Genomic DNA, 16028 nt, shown 5'->3' with positions numbered 1-16028 from the left:
TCGCATATCCCCTCTTTGGAAATGGGCCCGCATTGCGCTAACTACCGTTAACTACATTACCCAGAATGCCACATGGGACGCAGTAATTTTCAAAGGCACTTTCGTTTTCGAACACACATTTGTTACAGATCCCAATTTATCAATACTATAATACTTTTAGCACTAATATTACCAAAGGCAATAGAGTTACACTGATATATGTATTAATTTAGAGGAAAATATACAGCAACAGAGAAAACAAACCCATCCAATGACAAAGCAGATTATTGAGACGTCAAGCGTATCGAATGTGGGAAGGTGGCGCACCCTCTGGTTTGTAGAAAACCTTTTTGTTCGTTAAGTATATACTCTGGAATACGCATTGTATTGTTTCTGTACAGACAAAGATAATACAACTGTAACAAAATATCAAGGGAAGCTACTTCACAAGGTAGGAACTAAAGAGATATATTGAGCATTATGGCAGCCTTTCAAAGGGCATTGTAGGGTCGGTTGTCAACACTCTCCTCTTAGGACACCTTTGGATTCCATGGTGAGGGGTCCGCAAGGGGTAGCTCGTGGTTTCAGAGATGTCCCCAGTTGCGGATGCAAATGAAAGTGTCTCGGTCGATTTTTTTTCTCTGTGATGACGAATGACGGATGCGTCTTTCTTTTACCGGCCCCAGTCTCGTATAACAACGGCTGGCCTGCCATGTACTTAGCTAGCTAAGAAATTCAATGACTTTCGAAGCTCATTTTTAACAAAAGTTGCTATAGGCCTAAGCTAAATGTCCCGTCAAATCATTCGGGTTATTTGCAGTTTTATTTGGAGAGCTCCTGAGATGGATTTGAATTTCTGGCGTGTGTAACGTCTTTGTAAATGCTTGTTGTCTTAAAACACCATACGACCCATAACCTTAAAACGCATTTCAAATAGCCAAGTAAATCAGTAAATCTCTGAGCATTCAAGATCACTCGAAAAGACATTATTATTATGCATTTATTAGTATGTTGTGAGCATCACTATCGTAAGAGTGTATTGTGTATAGCACATTCTTTTGTGGCCTATTTGTTTCTTCACTAAATATGCCTACAAAAATCAAGTTAGGTTAAATGTGTGGTTTGGATGTAACAGATTGTGTGTACAATTTCAAATATGTTGCACCAGATGTCATTTCACATTTAGGTCTTAAACCATGATATTTGACCATTTTGTTCTATTCTTATAGTGTCTTTTGCAAGGAATTTCATACCACTCTATTTTAGCACCTCTAATAGTAGAAGATATTGTCCTAAAGCACATTTAAAATTAATTTCAGAGTTTATTCTAAAACTATTATTTCAGAGAATCCTGCACTGACGGACTAGAACTACTCATTGTTTTTTACTGATTAATCTGAATGCCTCTGATAAAAGATTGTTAGTAATTTCTTAAGTCACTACTCTTATAAGTTGGAAAAAAGCAACTTTAATCAATCTGTTATTACTTTGCTATCCGGTGTTGACCAGATGAGAACCAGACGTGTCTTTCTTTGTCTCTTAGGGAGTTTTCCTTGCTACTGTTGGCTTGGTTAGCTCAGGGGCTTGGCCCTTTATTCTCTGTAAATCTGATTTCTATAAAGCTGCTTTGAGGCATCACCTGTTGTAAAAAGCACTATAAACAAACTAGAATTGAATTAAATACATATAATAATAATAGTATTATAATCTTCAGGCTTCCAAAAGATCACAAAGCACATGGCCAGCTATAACTATATATTTTGTTCCTTTTAATACTTAGATTCCCATTATGAACAGATTCTCCTAAGTCATGAAGGTGAAAAAGAAAGCAAATGCACCTCGTCATTCTATGGTGAGGCAAAGAGTGAATGCTCATGCTGAGATGACAACATCCATTGGCCGGGTAGAACAAAGTGAAGTCAGGAGTGGTATTGACTCTCCATTCACTGCCAAGGCCACACAGGGAAAACGGTACCTGCGAATCTCCGAGAGTGATAGCTGCTTCCTCAAGTTCTTAAACAAGGACAGGCAGGCACTGTCATCGTTTTGTGACATAGCGGTCACTGTGTGTGGGAAAACGTACCGTGCCCACAAGGTGGTCTTGGCATTCGGCAGCAGCTATTTCCATGCCAAGCTTAGTGAAAACCCGGGGCTAGACCACGTTGCCATTGATAATGTGGAGGGCTCTGTTTTTGGGCACTTGCTCGACTTCCTTTACACATCCGAGTTTGAGGTGCAGGAAACCCAGATCCCCTCCTTGACAGACGCTGCCTGCTTCTTTGACATGATGGAAGCGGTGAATCTTCTAGCAGGGGAGGCAACCCCAGCCCAAGGGCAAGAGGAGGCAGAGGAGGAGCGGCCGGTTGAGGAGGAACCTGAGGCATCTTCATTGGAAGGCACTCGGAAGTGCCAGGTTTCCAGTGAGGCTCAGTGTTCGTTCTGCAGCCGGACGTTCTGCTACAGAAAGTCTTTGGAGAACCACATGGCCAAGATGCACAGCAATGACGGCCAGGTAGAGGAGACCCCAGGAACCATCGTCACAACACCAGCTCCTCCCTTCGGCACCCGTCGATCAGCCCGTCAGAGGAGGACCCCAGCCAAGTTTGAGAACGAGGGGACCGAGAAGATCCCCATGGTGGAGAACAGCACACAGCAGGAAGTGTGTGCAAATGAAGCTGCTATATCTATTGAAGAGGATGAAGTGGAGGAAGATGAGGAGGAGGAGAAGGATCATCAGCAGGAGAAGGGGGAACCACTGCAGCAGAGTAGCAGAGAAGAGACTCCCAACCCTATGCAGGTGAGCAGGAGGCATAAGGATCCTGCGGACGACACGGTGCCTGAGGAGAGCCCAGCTCTTGAAATGACCTCACGCAAGGATGCGGGACTGAGCTCTGGCCATCTGGCTGTAACGCACACTCCAGCGGTCCATGGCACTGGTCATGTCTACCCAGAGGGCCTGGCTCCAGTGGTCATCCAGAGCTCCAGCAAAAAGACCCTCAAATGCCCGAAGTGTGACAAGACATTTGATCGTATAGGTAAAAGTCTTGTCCTATGTATGTTCTAATCCAATATGCTGGAGAACAGAGGTTAAACAACAAAAACTGGTCGTCCAATTTGTCAGTAGCATTTAGCACAACAAATTAACCTCAACTTTAGCAACCAGTCATTAACAGTAAGCTGTGTTGGTTTCTTGCACGTAATTGCTGTCTTTGATAAATTAAACCTTTTAAAATTGAATTGTAGGTATTTGTGTAATTAAACCAAAAGTGAAAAATCAAAATCAAGATCTGTATTTAGGTATTTAGGTGTGTTTGACTTTAGAATGATTGTATAGTGTCATTGCTAGACTGTTGCTTTCAATGTTTTTCCATAGGAAAATATGAGAGTCACACCAGAGTCCACACTGGAGAAAAACCATTCCAGTGTGATGTTTGTCTCCAGTGTTATTCCACCAAGTCAAATCTCACAGTGCACAAGAAGAAACACACTAGTGATGCTCCTGTCCAGAGGAAGGACCATAAATGCCCCTTTTGCAATAAACTTCATGCGAGCAAAAAGACCCTGAGCAAACATGTCAAAAGGTAAGGATGGGCAGTGGACGTTATTTGAAATCTAACTAGTATCAGTAAATTATTAAAGGCACATGACAGTACAGATGCCATTCAAATCTGCACCTATACACAGTGTTTATTGTGACTTAACTCAAGTTAGATTTTAGGTTTTGAGGGTGTTCTTGTATTAACTAAAGAATTCTTGTATTGAAATGAAGACCGGTTTGAATGTCATATGATAAAGTGTGACGTTTACATTTTATCGTCACCCTCTTCTTAAATTTTTTTCTTAGGTTCCATCCTGACCACGTTCAGGACTTTATGAATATGAGGAAGAGGAAAAGTGAAGGGTGGAAGTGTGACGTACGTAGTTTTCTGCCTGGCTGCAGTCACAGTTTTTGTGTGCTTGATACAGTTATATAACAGATTTCTCATGCCCAAGGTCACAAATAACTCAAGGGAAAAAAAACTAAATGAAAGAAAGTAGAATAGTGTTAAATGAAAAGGTAAGTCTTTAACTTAGATTTGAAAGATTTAACAGAGGAGCAGTCATGGAGCAATAGGGGGAGGGTAGCCCACAGTCTCAGTGCAATGGCACTAATGCCCTCCCACCCATAGAAGCTGAGGTACAATGAGCAAATTACTGCCAGAAGATCTAATAGTGAGAGAAGGGTCTCCTAATATACACATTTAGTATCCCCTTTAAATCAGGTTAAACATGTTCTGGCTTATCAGTGTTGTAAGTTGAATGGTTTTCATTCTAATAAAGAAAATAATAATAATAATAATAATTATTATTAGTTGTAATAGCAGTAGCTATGTGGTTGTAGATGTTCTTTATTGTCTTATATGTGGTTGTAAGTGTACTTTATGATCTTATATGCATTCGTAGATGTACTTTATGGTCTTATATACCTTCGTAGGTGTACTTTATGGTCTTATATGCCTTCGTAGATGTACTTTATGGTCTTATATGTGGTTGTAGATGTACTTTATTGTCTTATATGTGGTTGTAGATGTACTTTATGGTCTTATATGCGTTCGTAGATGTACTTTATGGTCTTATATGTGGTTGTAGATATACTTTATGGTATTGTACGTGGTTGTAGATGTACTTTTGGTCTTATATGTAGTTGTAGATGTACTTTTGGTCTTTTTCTAGATATGTCACAAGTCCTTCACTCGTAGACCCCACCTGGAGGAACATATGATCCTACATTCTCAGGACAAGCCCTTTAAATGTGCTTACTGTGATGACTACTTCAAGTCACGCTTTGCCCGGTTGAAACACCAAGAAAAATACCATTTGGGTAAGGAACATTTGTAGTTATTCAATTTGCTTTCCTAGCAGTAGAGAAAGCTTGGTGCTTCCAGAGCTTGTAGCAGTTGTGTGTTTTCCGGTTGTGCCTGGCCCCAGGTCCCTTCCCATGTGACATCTGTGGACGACAGTTCAATGACACAGGTAACCGTAAGAGGCACATTGAATGCACCCATGGAGGGAAAAGGAAATGGACCTGCTTGCTCTGTGGGAAATCTGTCCGCGAGAGGTGAGAGAGACCTTCCTTTGTTTTCATCATCATAGTAGTGAAGATGATGACTTTTGTCCAGAGTATTGCTTATTTTCTTCCTTTACGCAAGTGTCTCACAAAATAGTTTTATTTATTTATTGGAAAAGCTCTCCTTATGGAAAAGCTGTCATTAACTACAGACACAAATTGAATGGGTCAATGACTGTTTGAGGGTCTCACGTTACAATGTCTTTTTTTTTTAGCTTCCCTTCACACCACATTTCCACAGTTCCATATGTCAATACTGTGCTTATATATATGGCAATTCTGTCAGATAACTAAAAGCCTTTTATATATAGATGCCATTTAGCAATGCTCTGTCTTCTAATGAATTGTTATACAATAAAACATTATTGATTATTATTATTATTATTATTATTATTCACCTAACCGATGACCATCTAGCACTGTCTGTGTCATGGTAGAGACTGCGAACATGGATTCATTATTCTTAGTTATAGAGTGCAGTCTAGATCTGACTCCATGCTAGTTTTGAAATGTTCACTTTTCCTGATCCAATTAAATGGACTGATAAAATCATGTCATTGGGGCCCCATTAAATTGAGGAGTTTATGTATGTAATACAAAACAATGACCTCATGCTGAATAGCCAAGTACAACACAATAAAAATGATTACAGTTCACAATACAGTATGCCTACACTAATAATAATGCAATAGGAAAATAAATAAATTTGTCCTGTCCTGTATTTATTATTGTTTATTTAATGACATTTTTGCACTATATTGGACTGTTTGCACTTGTGTAGCATGTTGTCTGTTGCACTGTTGTTTTGTGTTGCACCATGGTCCTGGAGGAACATTGTCTCATTTTTGTTGTGTACTTGTATATAGCTGAAATGACAATAAAACCTCTTTGAACTTTGAACGTGAACATTGAAACAAACAAAAAATAATAGGTATGTAGCCTGAACAGGACTAGCAAATGATCACTGAGAATATCTGAAATACATGCTTAATTTGGGAAGTTTATATCTCATTATTTTCTGCTTATTTCTCTTACTGCAGTTTTCTCTGATTTCCTCGGAGGTTTTATACATTTTATACATTTTGCTAACATCTGATGAAATTCTGAATGAGAAATAGAAAAACAGTTATTTGATATTTTAGCACTCTGTATCTTGTGAGATGTAATGAATAAGCGTGATGTAAATGAATGGAGAGAAAACAAGGCTTTATTTAAACAAACAAACCAAAAATAAAGACATTTCGTAGCGGGAGAATCTCAGAAAATTTTGCAATGCCGTATTGGCTCTTGGCTTTCAGGACTGTGAGTGCGAAGCACTGGACTAGGGCACCTGTGGAAGCTAGATAGGGGGAAATAAACAAGGAACAAGAGATGGAGACTGGGGAAGTGAATGAGTGTCGCGACAGGTGTGCATGGAACGAGAGGGACTGGCTGGCTACCAGCTAGGGGTGTGGTGATATCTAAATGTAATTTGTAATTCAGAAAAATTATGACTTTGAAGGGAATGGAATACTTTTGCAAAGCACTGTGTCACTACTTAATGAAATATAATGGTGTTGTATACAACGGTGTGGTATACTCTTCTGTATGATACCTGTGCTGAACAGTGGTAGCTTGATTAGTAAGCTAGATGACCAGTAATTGGAAGGTTGCTAGTTCAAGCCCCACCACTGCCACTGTTGGACCTCTGAGCAAGGCCTTTAACACTCAATTGCTCAAGTTGTATTCACTCATAACTGTATGTCGCTTTGGATAAAAGTGTCAGCTAAATGCTGTAACTATAAACTCTTTAGTTGTATTTACATTAAAGACTATCACAATGAAGCCTTAGAAACAGCAGAACCTTTTCATGGCAGTGTATTGTTTTGTTTGTTTTTCCTCACACCTCCACTTCAGAACAACTTTGAGGGAGCACCTGAGGATCCACAGTGGGGAGAAGCCACACCTTTGCAGCATCTGCGGCCAGAGCTTCCGCCATGGCAGCTCCTACAGGTCTGGGGGACATGGGGGCAGGGGTGGGTCTGATGTGTTCCAGGAGGTTCCACAAAGCTTCTGTGTGAAGCTGTGGGGACAAACCCGACATGCGTTTATGTATTAATGCTGTACCAAGTGAATAAAAGCAAAATCTAGTCGAAACTAAAGATGAAGCCTTATGAAAGTGTAATGTAATTATCCGCTCATTCTGTTTGCGACAGTAAAACGTGTGCTCGATTTCCTCCTTCCTCAGGCTGCATCTTCGTGTCCACCATAATGACAAGCGCTACGAATGCGAAGAGTGTGGCAAAACTTTCATTCGTCATGATCATCTAAAGAAACACAGGAAAATACACACTGGTAATGCAAAAAAATTCACATTCATGTTTTCTCCTCCTTAGCATCTTACTGATCCATTTGATTTTGTGGTTCCATTTGACACAAGAGTTTAGCAGAGAATGATTAAAATGCCCCTGATGTCAGTCTCTGGTGTTGCCCAGGGGAGAGGGCGCACCAATGTGAGGAGTGTGGAAAGTGCTTCAGGCGGGCTGATCACTTGACCGTTCATTACAAAAGTATTCACCTTGGGGAGAAGGTCTGGAGAAAGTAAGAACTTGCGTACTGCACACTGGCACACCAAACAAAATAACACAGGGTTATTCTGCAGAAATCAGGAAAAAATGGAAGAACTACATGCTGAGATCATGCTGGACTAAGTCAAAGGCCTGGGCAATTTAAAAATATAAATGGGTATCAGATTTCCTCCTACTATCACTATCACTTTCACTATTTCCTAAGGAATTTTACAGCTGCAGAGACTGACCTTATGCTGTCAGGATTAATAGGCCTAAACTTACATGTCGGGATTTTGAATGCACAAGGATTTTAAGTGTTCTCCAAACTTGCAGGTACAAGGTTCTAGTGCACCAGTGTGAAGTGTGCAAGAAAGAGTTCAGAGGGAAGACCAATCTGATGACGCATTTTAGAACTCATTCAGGTAAAAGGGGTCACTGTTTGATGCATTGTGCTTTACTTTTATCATTGTCAAAGAGACATTCCTCTTGATCTAAAATTATCTAAAAATAAGCTTTTGTTCTTCTTGCTGTTTTTTGGATTCCGTTAGGTGAAAAGCCACACCGATGTGTAATTTGCAACCAAACTTTCCGGATCAAGAAAACCTTGACCAAGCACATGGTCATCCACTCGGATGTGCGTCCCTTCAACTGCTCTCACTGCAGTGCCACCTTCAAACGCAAGGACAAATTAAAGTACCACATGGACCACGTCCACAGTGCCCGCTCGCTCAATCAACCCTCACCCGATCAGTCAGGCGGCAAACCCCCATGCCACATGTCCTCAGCTGAGCCACCAAAACCATACCACGGCACGCCCAAGGCTGCCCTGCAGGGCGCCCCCGTTGATGTGTGCGTGCCCGTCACACTCGTGCCCGTCCAGATGCCCGAAGAGGCTGAACTGGTTGGCCACGGGGCACCGCACACCATCCTGCCACCTTTGCAGCAGCAGCAGCAGCCGCCAGGCGCCTACCAGCCACCTGCTGACCTGGTCTTCCTGGAAAAATACACACTCACGCCACAGCCGGCTAACATCGTGCACCCTGTGAGGCCGGATCAGATGCTGGACCCGAGGGAGCAGTCGTACCTGGGCACACTGCTGGGACTAGACTCCACCCCAGCCGTGCAGGGCATGGCCGCTCCTGAGCATGCCCACTAGCCCTCATCCGCCAGTCTGATGCTCTTACCAATGAGCAACATGCAGTATTGTGAATTGTAATCATGTCAGTGAACATTACTGGCATTATATTTTTAAATGCAATTCTCTATATTGTTTTGCTACCAAGCACTGTATTATAATTACAGTGAAGGCCTCTAAGATGTGTTTTAAGGTTTGTTAATTTTTAAAGGTAGCATCTATCTAAGGCAGAGTCTTACTCTGTTCACAAAAGTGCAATTGAACTACTTTGATATGTAATTTTCTGGTATGTTGCAGTATGGGAAAAGCTTGATCTTTGTGAGAACTGTTTTTAAAATGTCAATGTCTGTGCAACAATAATATAAACACTTGGTTTGAGCCACTGGTACAGATACATTTTTTCAGCTTTAAAATGATTCATCTTACCTTGCTTAGAGTGAAGGAGAAACAGGAGGTATACCACTGATTCTTTCAGTTTCAAACTACAATGGTGGGAACAGGTAATTAAAAAGCATTGTGTCGCGCAGCTCCTGGGGCTGGTTGGGTATGAGCACTTTGGACACACTGACAACAGAGGACAGATTCGATTTCAAGCCATTGGTAGGCTGATTGAGACAGAATAGAATACCATATAAAGGTATGAACATTTTGGTAAAACCTTTAGATTTCTATAAATAATGTAAAAAAAACCCAAAAAAACAAAAGTGTTTGAAATTAACATGACGGCATGCCAGCATACACAATTACGAAATTTCAAATGATGAAATCTTGTTGACTTAAAGAGTCAAATGGACAAATAATTGAGACTGCTTATTTCAGTTGTTCATATATGCTTTTAACTTGGAGGCTACAACTGGGGTCTGATGTGAGGGGAAAAAAACTCACAGAAAATGAGGATTATTATTCTGATTCTCTGCATTTGGTCATGTCAGTTTGTGAAAGGTAAGCGCTTTGGAGCAGTCCAGTTTGCTTTAAAATGAAATAAAATAAAATTTGTCATTTGGAAACCCATTTAGAAATGAATGTCACAAAGTACAATGCTTGTGGATGTGAATAAATCGGTCCTATTCTGTGTAAATAGTTTTTTTTTTGTTTTTTTTAAAAATGATCAATATGAATGTATTCCCTGTCAGTCTACTCGCATTATGTAGCCCTGCTCACAAACTGTCTCGTGTCTCTATTTCATGACGTACAGGTAAAGTGTAAACAGGTCAAGTGAAATGGAGGATATAGCTGGACAATTACTCTTTTTTTAATTAAAAAAATGATTGGGTATATTCTTGTTTCTAGTATTTTTATAGTCATTGCTGGGCCATGCATGTAACAGCAGCACAGTTGAGACAGAATTGTTTGAGTTACTGATGCATCTGTATTTTCTTTGACAGGGTCCAAAGACTGTCAGAGTCCAAAACTCAGGCATGTTTTTTTAGTCCCTCAGCAGGAAAACTATGAAAATGGCTCAAGCATTTTCTATGGCTGTGACGCCAACACGAGACCTGTGGCCAATGCGTGGTGGGGGGTGCTCAGATGTGACGATGGAGTGTGGTCACACACCCCACACTGTTTAGGTAGCATTGGCTTTTGTTGTTCACATGTTAATATTCCTTCTCCACCACTGAGCTGTCACATGCACAGTATTTGAATGTTGAAAAAATGTTATTAACTATGCAAAGTTATGAAAATCGAACCTTTAAGGCACAAAAACAATTTGTTTTTAGTTGCTGTTTTAGCTCAAAGGTCATCTGATTTGGATTTTTCATGTAATGTGTTACTGTAATTTGAAACATGTCACATGAAACACATCAATACCTGTTCTGTTTCTTCTCTTAGGTGAAAGTGAATGTGCTGCACCAGCTGTTTCCCATGCTCAACCACTGCACAAGTTAGAAGGATGGTACTCTAATAACAGCAGGGTTCCCTATGCATGTGAGAAAGGCTATGAGCTTGTGGGAAAGCAGTTGGCTGTGTGTATAAATGGGAAGTGGATACTACCAGAGTGTAAACGTGAGTGTAGATTTGCATATGTGTTAAAAAATATCATTGAAAATCCACTGTAATTGATTATCAGTACGTATCAGCAATACGCATAGCACCGTCTTGGCATAAAGCAAAGAGGAGTTGTTTAATTTTTCAGGAAAACTGGGCACTTGTGATGCTCCTGCTCCTGTTGCTAATGCAGTAATCATACAACCATACCAAGATGTTTTTGAGCATACTGACAGAGTTGACTTCATGTGTAAAAAAGGATATAAACTGGCTGGACATCGGCATAACTACTGTATGAATGAAGAGTGGACCCCTGCACCTATTTGTGGTAAGATTGTCTTACTTCATAGTATGTCTTTTTAAATACATTTGACTGCTCACCTGGTCACTACACACAAAATGCCATCAATCAGAATATTTGTGAAATTTAGTAGTAATTCAGTTATAACGACTGCGTGTGCATTGAGTTATTAGAGTTATCATTGGAGTTAGTACTGTACTGTACTGTACACTATGCATCATCAGAAACTGTGTAGCATTAACTGAGTAGTTTTAGCAAGGCACAGGGTGGCTGACAAATTGTGTGGCAACAGACGGGCTACAGCCTGTAACTGTACACCTATTTAATACACCCACAATACAGGTGCACCAGCTGTACCTATTAAAGAGACATGTGTATATTATATGCAATGGTTATGTAACTTGTTAATGACCATAATATTTTTCTTACCAAATGCTTAAATAAATACCATAAATAGCATTTACATGTACAACATGCTGAAAGTTGTAAATGATTCACTTTATATTTGTGTCACAATACAGCCCCTCCTCCAAGACATCTCCGTGTGTGTGTGTGTGTTTTCATTCGTATAGCCATGGCCTCCCCGTGTATCACACCTGCTCCTCGTTTTGTCGTTATTGTGAGTGTACACAATTGTGGATGTTGTCAGTGTTTGCCCTTGTGCTAGCCTGTGTGCTACGTTGTCTGTTGTTTCGTGTTAATAAACGTCACTTTGTCACACTTAGCTCATTCCTGCATCCTGCCTAACCTCTACCATTACAGAAACATCGACCGAAGGATGCCAGGGAAGAAGAGCAAAAAGCAGAAGAGGGGGAAGAACACGCGTAACCTCTTCTCCCCAGCCCTTGTGGGGAAACCCCCCATACTCTTGGGCACTCTCTATACTGTTACAACAAGCAAGAGTGCTCCTGGAGGATTTTGGGAGGACCTTGAGTGTAGTCCAGGGTCAGACTCTGTGGAGTCCTACAGACTCTCAATGGACTACTGAAACAGGAACGATTATGAACAGTATCCAGATTTGGACTCCGCTGGGTCCTATTATCCGTATTGGGACTACCGGGAGGGCTATGGGGAGTACGGACAAAGTGAGGAGCACCACGACGTCAGCCTCTGGTCAGACTTGGAGGTCGACAGCCTGGAGGGTCCATCAATGGAGGTAGAGGAGGCCCTCCATGAGGATCACTGTTCGATGATGGACACGTGGTCAGCAGATTCCGAGAGCGACGAGCCTCCGGCACCAGGCTCCACCCAAGGCATGCTGCGTTGGAGTCAGCAAGCTGCCCCACGTTTTTTACAGAGAGCCGGCGGCGGCATCATCTGAAGACACTCCCTCACCTAAGGCACACAGCCCCAGAGCTCCAGTGCCTACGTGCAAGCTTCAACAAGGCAAGAAGGAGGCGTCACCAATGCCCGCCCCCAAGATGGGTAAAACAGCTGGTGCGCTTCCTGAGGCGTCTGCCCCAAAACCAGAAAAGCCACCGCCACCTGTACCGGCGAAGGGCGATCCTCCACAGGCCAGTCAGACTTCAACCAAGCCAACGACTGCCCGGCTGGGGCTCCTGCCAGCTTCCCCGGACCTTTTCACACCCCTTTGTATAATTTTGTTCATGTACTGTCACACTTAATGTGCCTGTCACTTTGTCTCCCTTTGTGTCTGTGCCTGTACCCCTCAGCGTGCCCTTCCTTGTGTCTGTGTCATCTTTGTCCCTGTCTTCGTCTCCTCTGTCCTGCTCATGCTGGCCCGTGTCGGGTTGCTCGGTCCTCCGGCGCCGCCGTTTGGTGTTGGTCTCGAGGCCGTAGTCCGATAGGCTGGCGCGCCGGGAGTGGTGCCGTTGGGGAGGAGCTCTGTCGTGGTACGGCCCCTCCTCCCAGATGTCTCTGTGTGTGTGTGTGTGTGTGTGTGTGTGTGTTTTATTTCTATTGCCACGCCCTCCCCGTGTATCACACCTGCTCCTCGTTTTGTGCCGTTATCGTGAGTGTATATAATTGTGGATGTTGTCGGTGTTTGCCCTTGTGTTAGCCTGTGTGCTACATTGTCTGTTGTTTTGTGTTAATAAACATCACTTTGTTACATTCGGCTCGTTCCTGCATCCTGCCTAGCCTCTACGGTTACAATTTATGAAAATTCTTTTCCACGAAAAGTTGACCTCTAACACCAATGTTCGTTGTGTCTTTTCAGAGCATTAGTACTAGTGCAGAGTACTAATGCTCACAGAGCCAGTTCAGCAGAGAGCGGTTTTAACCTCTGCCACATTAGACCATTGATTTTTTATTTTTATTTTTTGCAGTCAGCCCCTGTATTTGAGCAAAATGGCCCAAATGAGTTTTTCAGACACACTCAGTTCTAGAAATTCTGCTAAAATGTCTGTTCTATATTACAGTTGCAGTAGATGACGGTCCACCTCCTGAGAATCCAGAGCCAACAGAAAGGATACTGCAGACTGGTGAGATACAAGTTTAAAAGTCATGGGATCACAGTCTTTTATAAACAATTTTTACAAAGTTTTTAAAATTAGATTACTTCCTTAAAAAAACGAGTGAAACACAGTAAATACTGTTATACATACTCATATGAGATTTATTGATCTAAGAGTGAAACCAAAAGCAAAACAGAAAGCAAAGGTTACACAAGAGAATTGGCATGGTAAGAACCAAGCCAATTAATATGTTGCTGGTAGTGTTTCATATTAGTAGTAGTTTCATATGTAATTCATATTTAAAATGGTAGTTTTAGGCTAATAATAATAATTTATTGCTTTTGTAAAATGTAGCTTTCTTTTAATTATTTGATACATTAAACTTTAAATTATATATATCCCTAATATTAAACAAGTATTGCATGAACACCAATATGTCTTATTTTAGTCAGACTTTGCGGAACCTATCCTGCTATCGAAAATGGAGATGTTTTTGAAGTACAAGATGGAAGGGCATTAACTGTTCAGTGTGTCATGCTTTACAAACTTGATGGACCAAAAAGCATAATGTGTGTTAATGAAGAATGGACAACACTGCCCGTTTGTAAAGGTCAGTTAACACAAATAAATTTATTTCAAATATAAATTCAACCAATTGGCTTATTTTTGCTTTTGGTGTCCCCAGCGCCATGTAAACTGGACCAGACACTATTTTATTATCAGCAAGCAGAATACATATCACATGGTGACCAGATGAATGGACACTGTACAAATTACTGGAATTATATGTATGTCATATGTAATAATGGAAGAGCACTCTACCGTGGATGTAAGTTTAACATTCCTATGCAACTTGGACAGGAATGTATTCTAAGCCTATTCAAGATTTCTCACCTCAGCACAGTTTCTATCAACTTCTTACTTACTATCACTTAGTCATCTTGATCAAAATTTGCTTAATTAATAAAATTCCCAGGGAACTTTTGGAAGTGCTGAGAACACTTTTGCACTCCTGCTGGATTTTACTGAGATTACCTTTGATTCACAAGACCTTGATCTCTGTTTAATTTGTTTACAGGTGGTCGTAATGACTGGGTAAGTACATAAACTCATTAATATAAAACATTTCAAAGGTTTTTGCTAAAACCTCTGCTATGAAGAGGAAAAATAGAGGCCAAGTAGAGTGTTAATTATTCCATTAGTTTACAGTACAATCCAGAGTGAAGTTTTTGTTTAAAACAGTCTTGTAATGGTATTTTAGATGCCTTGTTTTATCTTTTTATTATGACAGTGATGTCTGTGGCTGAGGTGTGACTGACGGGGAGATCTGAAACACAGAAATCTGTAGAGCAAGATTTCCAAGTCTGGAAGGCCAAGTCACCATAATGTTTTCACCATTTCATCAAAATGTGTTTTAGAGCAAAAGCTTTCAACCAAAATAAATCATATCCTAAATCAAAAGCACTGAAAATTGTATATCTTTCTGGGAATATTTTCCCTCTAGGAATTCCAAAATGTGGTGTACATTGGACGGTTTCATGAGTGTCTGGCCCCCCATAGACAGCATGTTTATCTTTAAAGACTTGTCCTTTGTAATAACCTCCACAATAAATGTATGCAGTAATAATTTTTCCTTGATTCTTTAGTGTAAGATTTCAAATGAAATCTGGAGCCTGATTTCTTTTCCACAGAACATCGGTTTAATTTTCACAAATGTGTTTGGCACAGACCATCTTCTTGAAATAAATTAAAATAAAGTTTCATGTGTTAAGTCTGATAATGTATCAGTAACCACTAAACCATGGAGTATGGTAATTAGGTGTCATTTAGAAGTTTTAATGTAAAAAAAAAAAAAAAAAAGTTAGGCTGACAAATCTGAATGAATCTGAGATGTAGACAAAACAGAAGCTATTAGTGAGATTAGTAATTGTTTGGCATATAATACCGCCACATTAAGAAGCCTAGTGTAATGCACTGCAATTTTAGTACTTATATTTTAATTACTGCGACAACAGAGAATAACTTGTGCCCAGAGAGTTAATAGCAGCTGAGCATTGAAGAACGCTGTCGAACACACACGAGACAAACTTTTCCATATACTTACTATGACAGCCCGAATGCCGCAGGGTAAGGAGCAGGACGCACAGACCTCTCTCGACGGAGACAGACATTTATTACGTACAAAACAAATACAAGTTAACGGCACTAAAATGTAGCATCCATTGCAGCGTGAACATAGGCACAGGCAACGAACATGAACAATGACCAACTCCGAACTACACGCAAACAGGGTTTAAATACATACATAAAAGCACCCAAGAACCGGAAGCAGGTATGTGCTAACAAGGGGGCGTGGTTACAACAACTCACAACGAATATTTAACAGTGAACTCCCAGTGTACGTGGCGGCCAGAACCACGTGATCAGTGGGACGGGTTACGTTCTGTGACACAATATACAATGTACACTTTACTTATGTATTTATATAACGAATAAACAATATAATTATACATAATAATCTAATAAATTACTAATAAATGAATGACGTTACAAG

General features: G+C 40.8%; 1 protein-coding gene and 1 long non-coding RNA gene across 3 annotated transcripts; both read left to right on the top strand.

Annotated features, from left to right (window-relative positions):
• The first annotated feature begins 272 nt into the window (after window positions 1-272).
• Window positions 273-9848, top strand: zbtb41 (zinc finger and BTB domain containing 41). 2 transcript variants are annotated; one of them, XM_035536500.1, is made up of 11 exons: window positions 273-312; window positions 1760-3014; window positions 3353-3560; window positions 3824-3893; window positions 4693-4840; window positions 4948-5077; window positions 6983-7078; window positions 7314-7420; window positions 7561-7666; window positions 7969-8057; window positions 8184-9848. In XM_035536500.1, exons 2-11 carry the CDS (start codon window positions 1790-1792, stop codon window positions 8789-8791), a joined length of 2787 nt encoding a protein of 928 aa, XP_035392393.1. In that variant the 5' UTR covers window positions 273-312; window positions 1760-1789; the 3' UTR covers window positions 8792-9848. The 2 variants fall into 2 exon arrangements, with proteins under 2 accessions (XP_035392393.1, XP_026886800.2); XM_027030999.2 differs by having other exon boundaries at window positions 284-430.
• Window positions 9849-11068: 1220 nt separating this feature from the next.
• On the top strand, window positions 11069-13957 carry LOC118242974. Its single transcript, XR_004777142.1, has 3 exons — window positions 11069-11084; window positions 13439-13501; window positions 13923-13957. It is a non-coding gene; the product is annotated as an uncharacterized LOC118242974 (long non-coding RNA).
• Window positions 13958-16028: the final 2071 nt, after the last annotated feature.

The sequence above is a fragment of the Electrophorus electricus genome, chromosome 18 (assembly GCF_013358815.1).
Source record: "Electrophorus electricus isolate fEleEle1 chromosome 18, fEleEle1.pri, whole genome shotgun sequence".
Classification (NCBI taxonomy): Eukaryota; Metazoa; Chordata; class Actinopteri; order Gymnotiformes; family Gymnotidae; genus Electrophorus; species Electrophorus electricus.
Note: the sequence above shows the minus strand (reverse complement) of the source record. Positions and strands in the feature narration are given on the sequence as shown.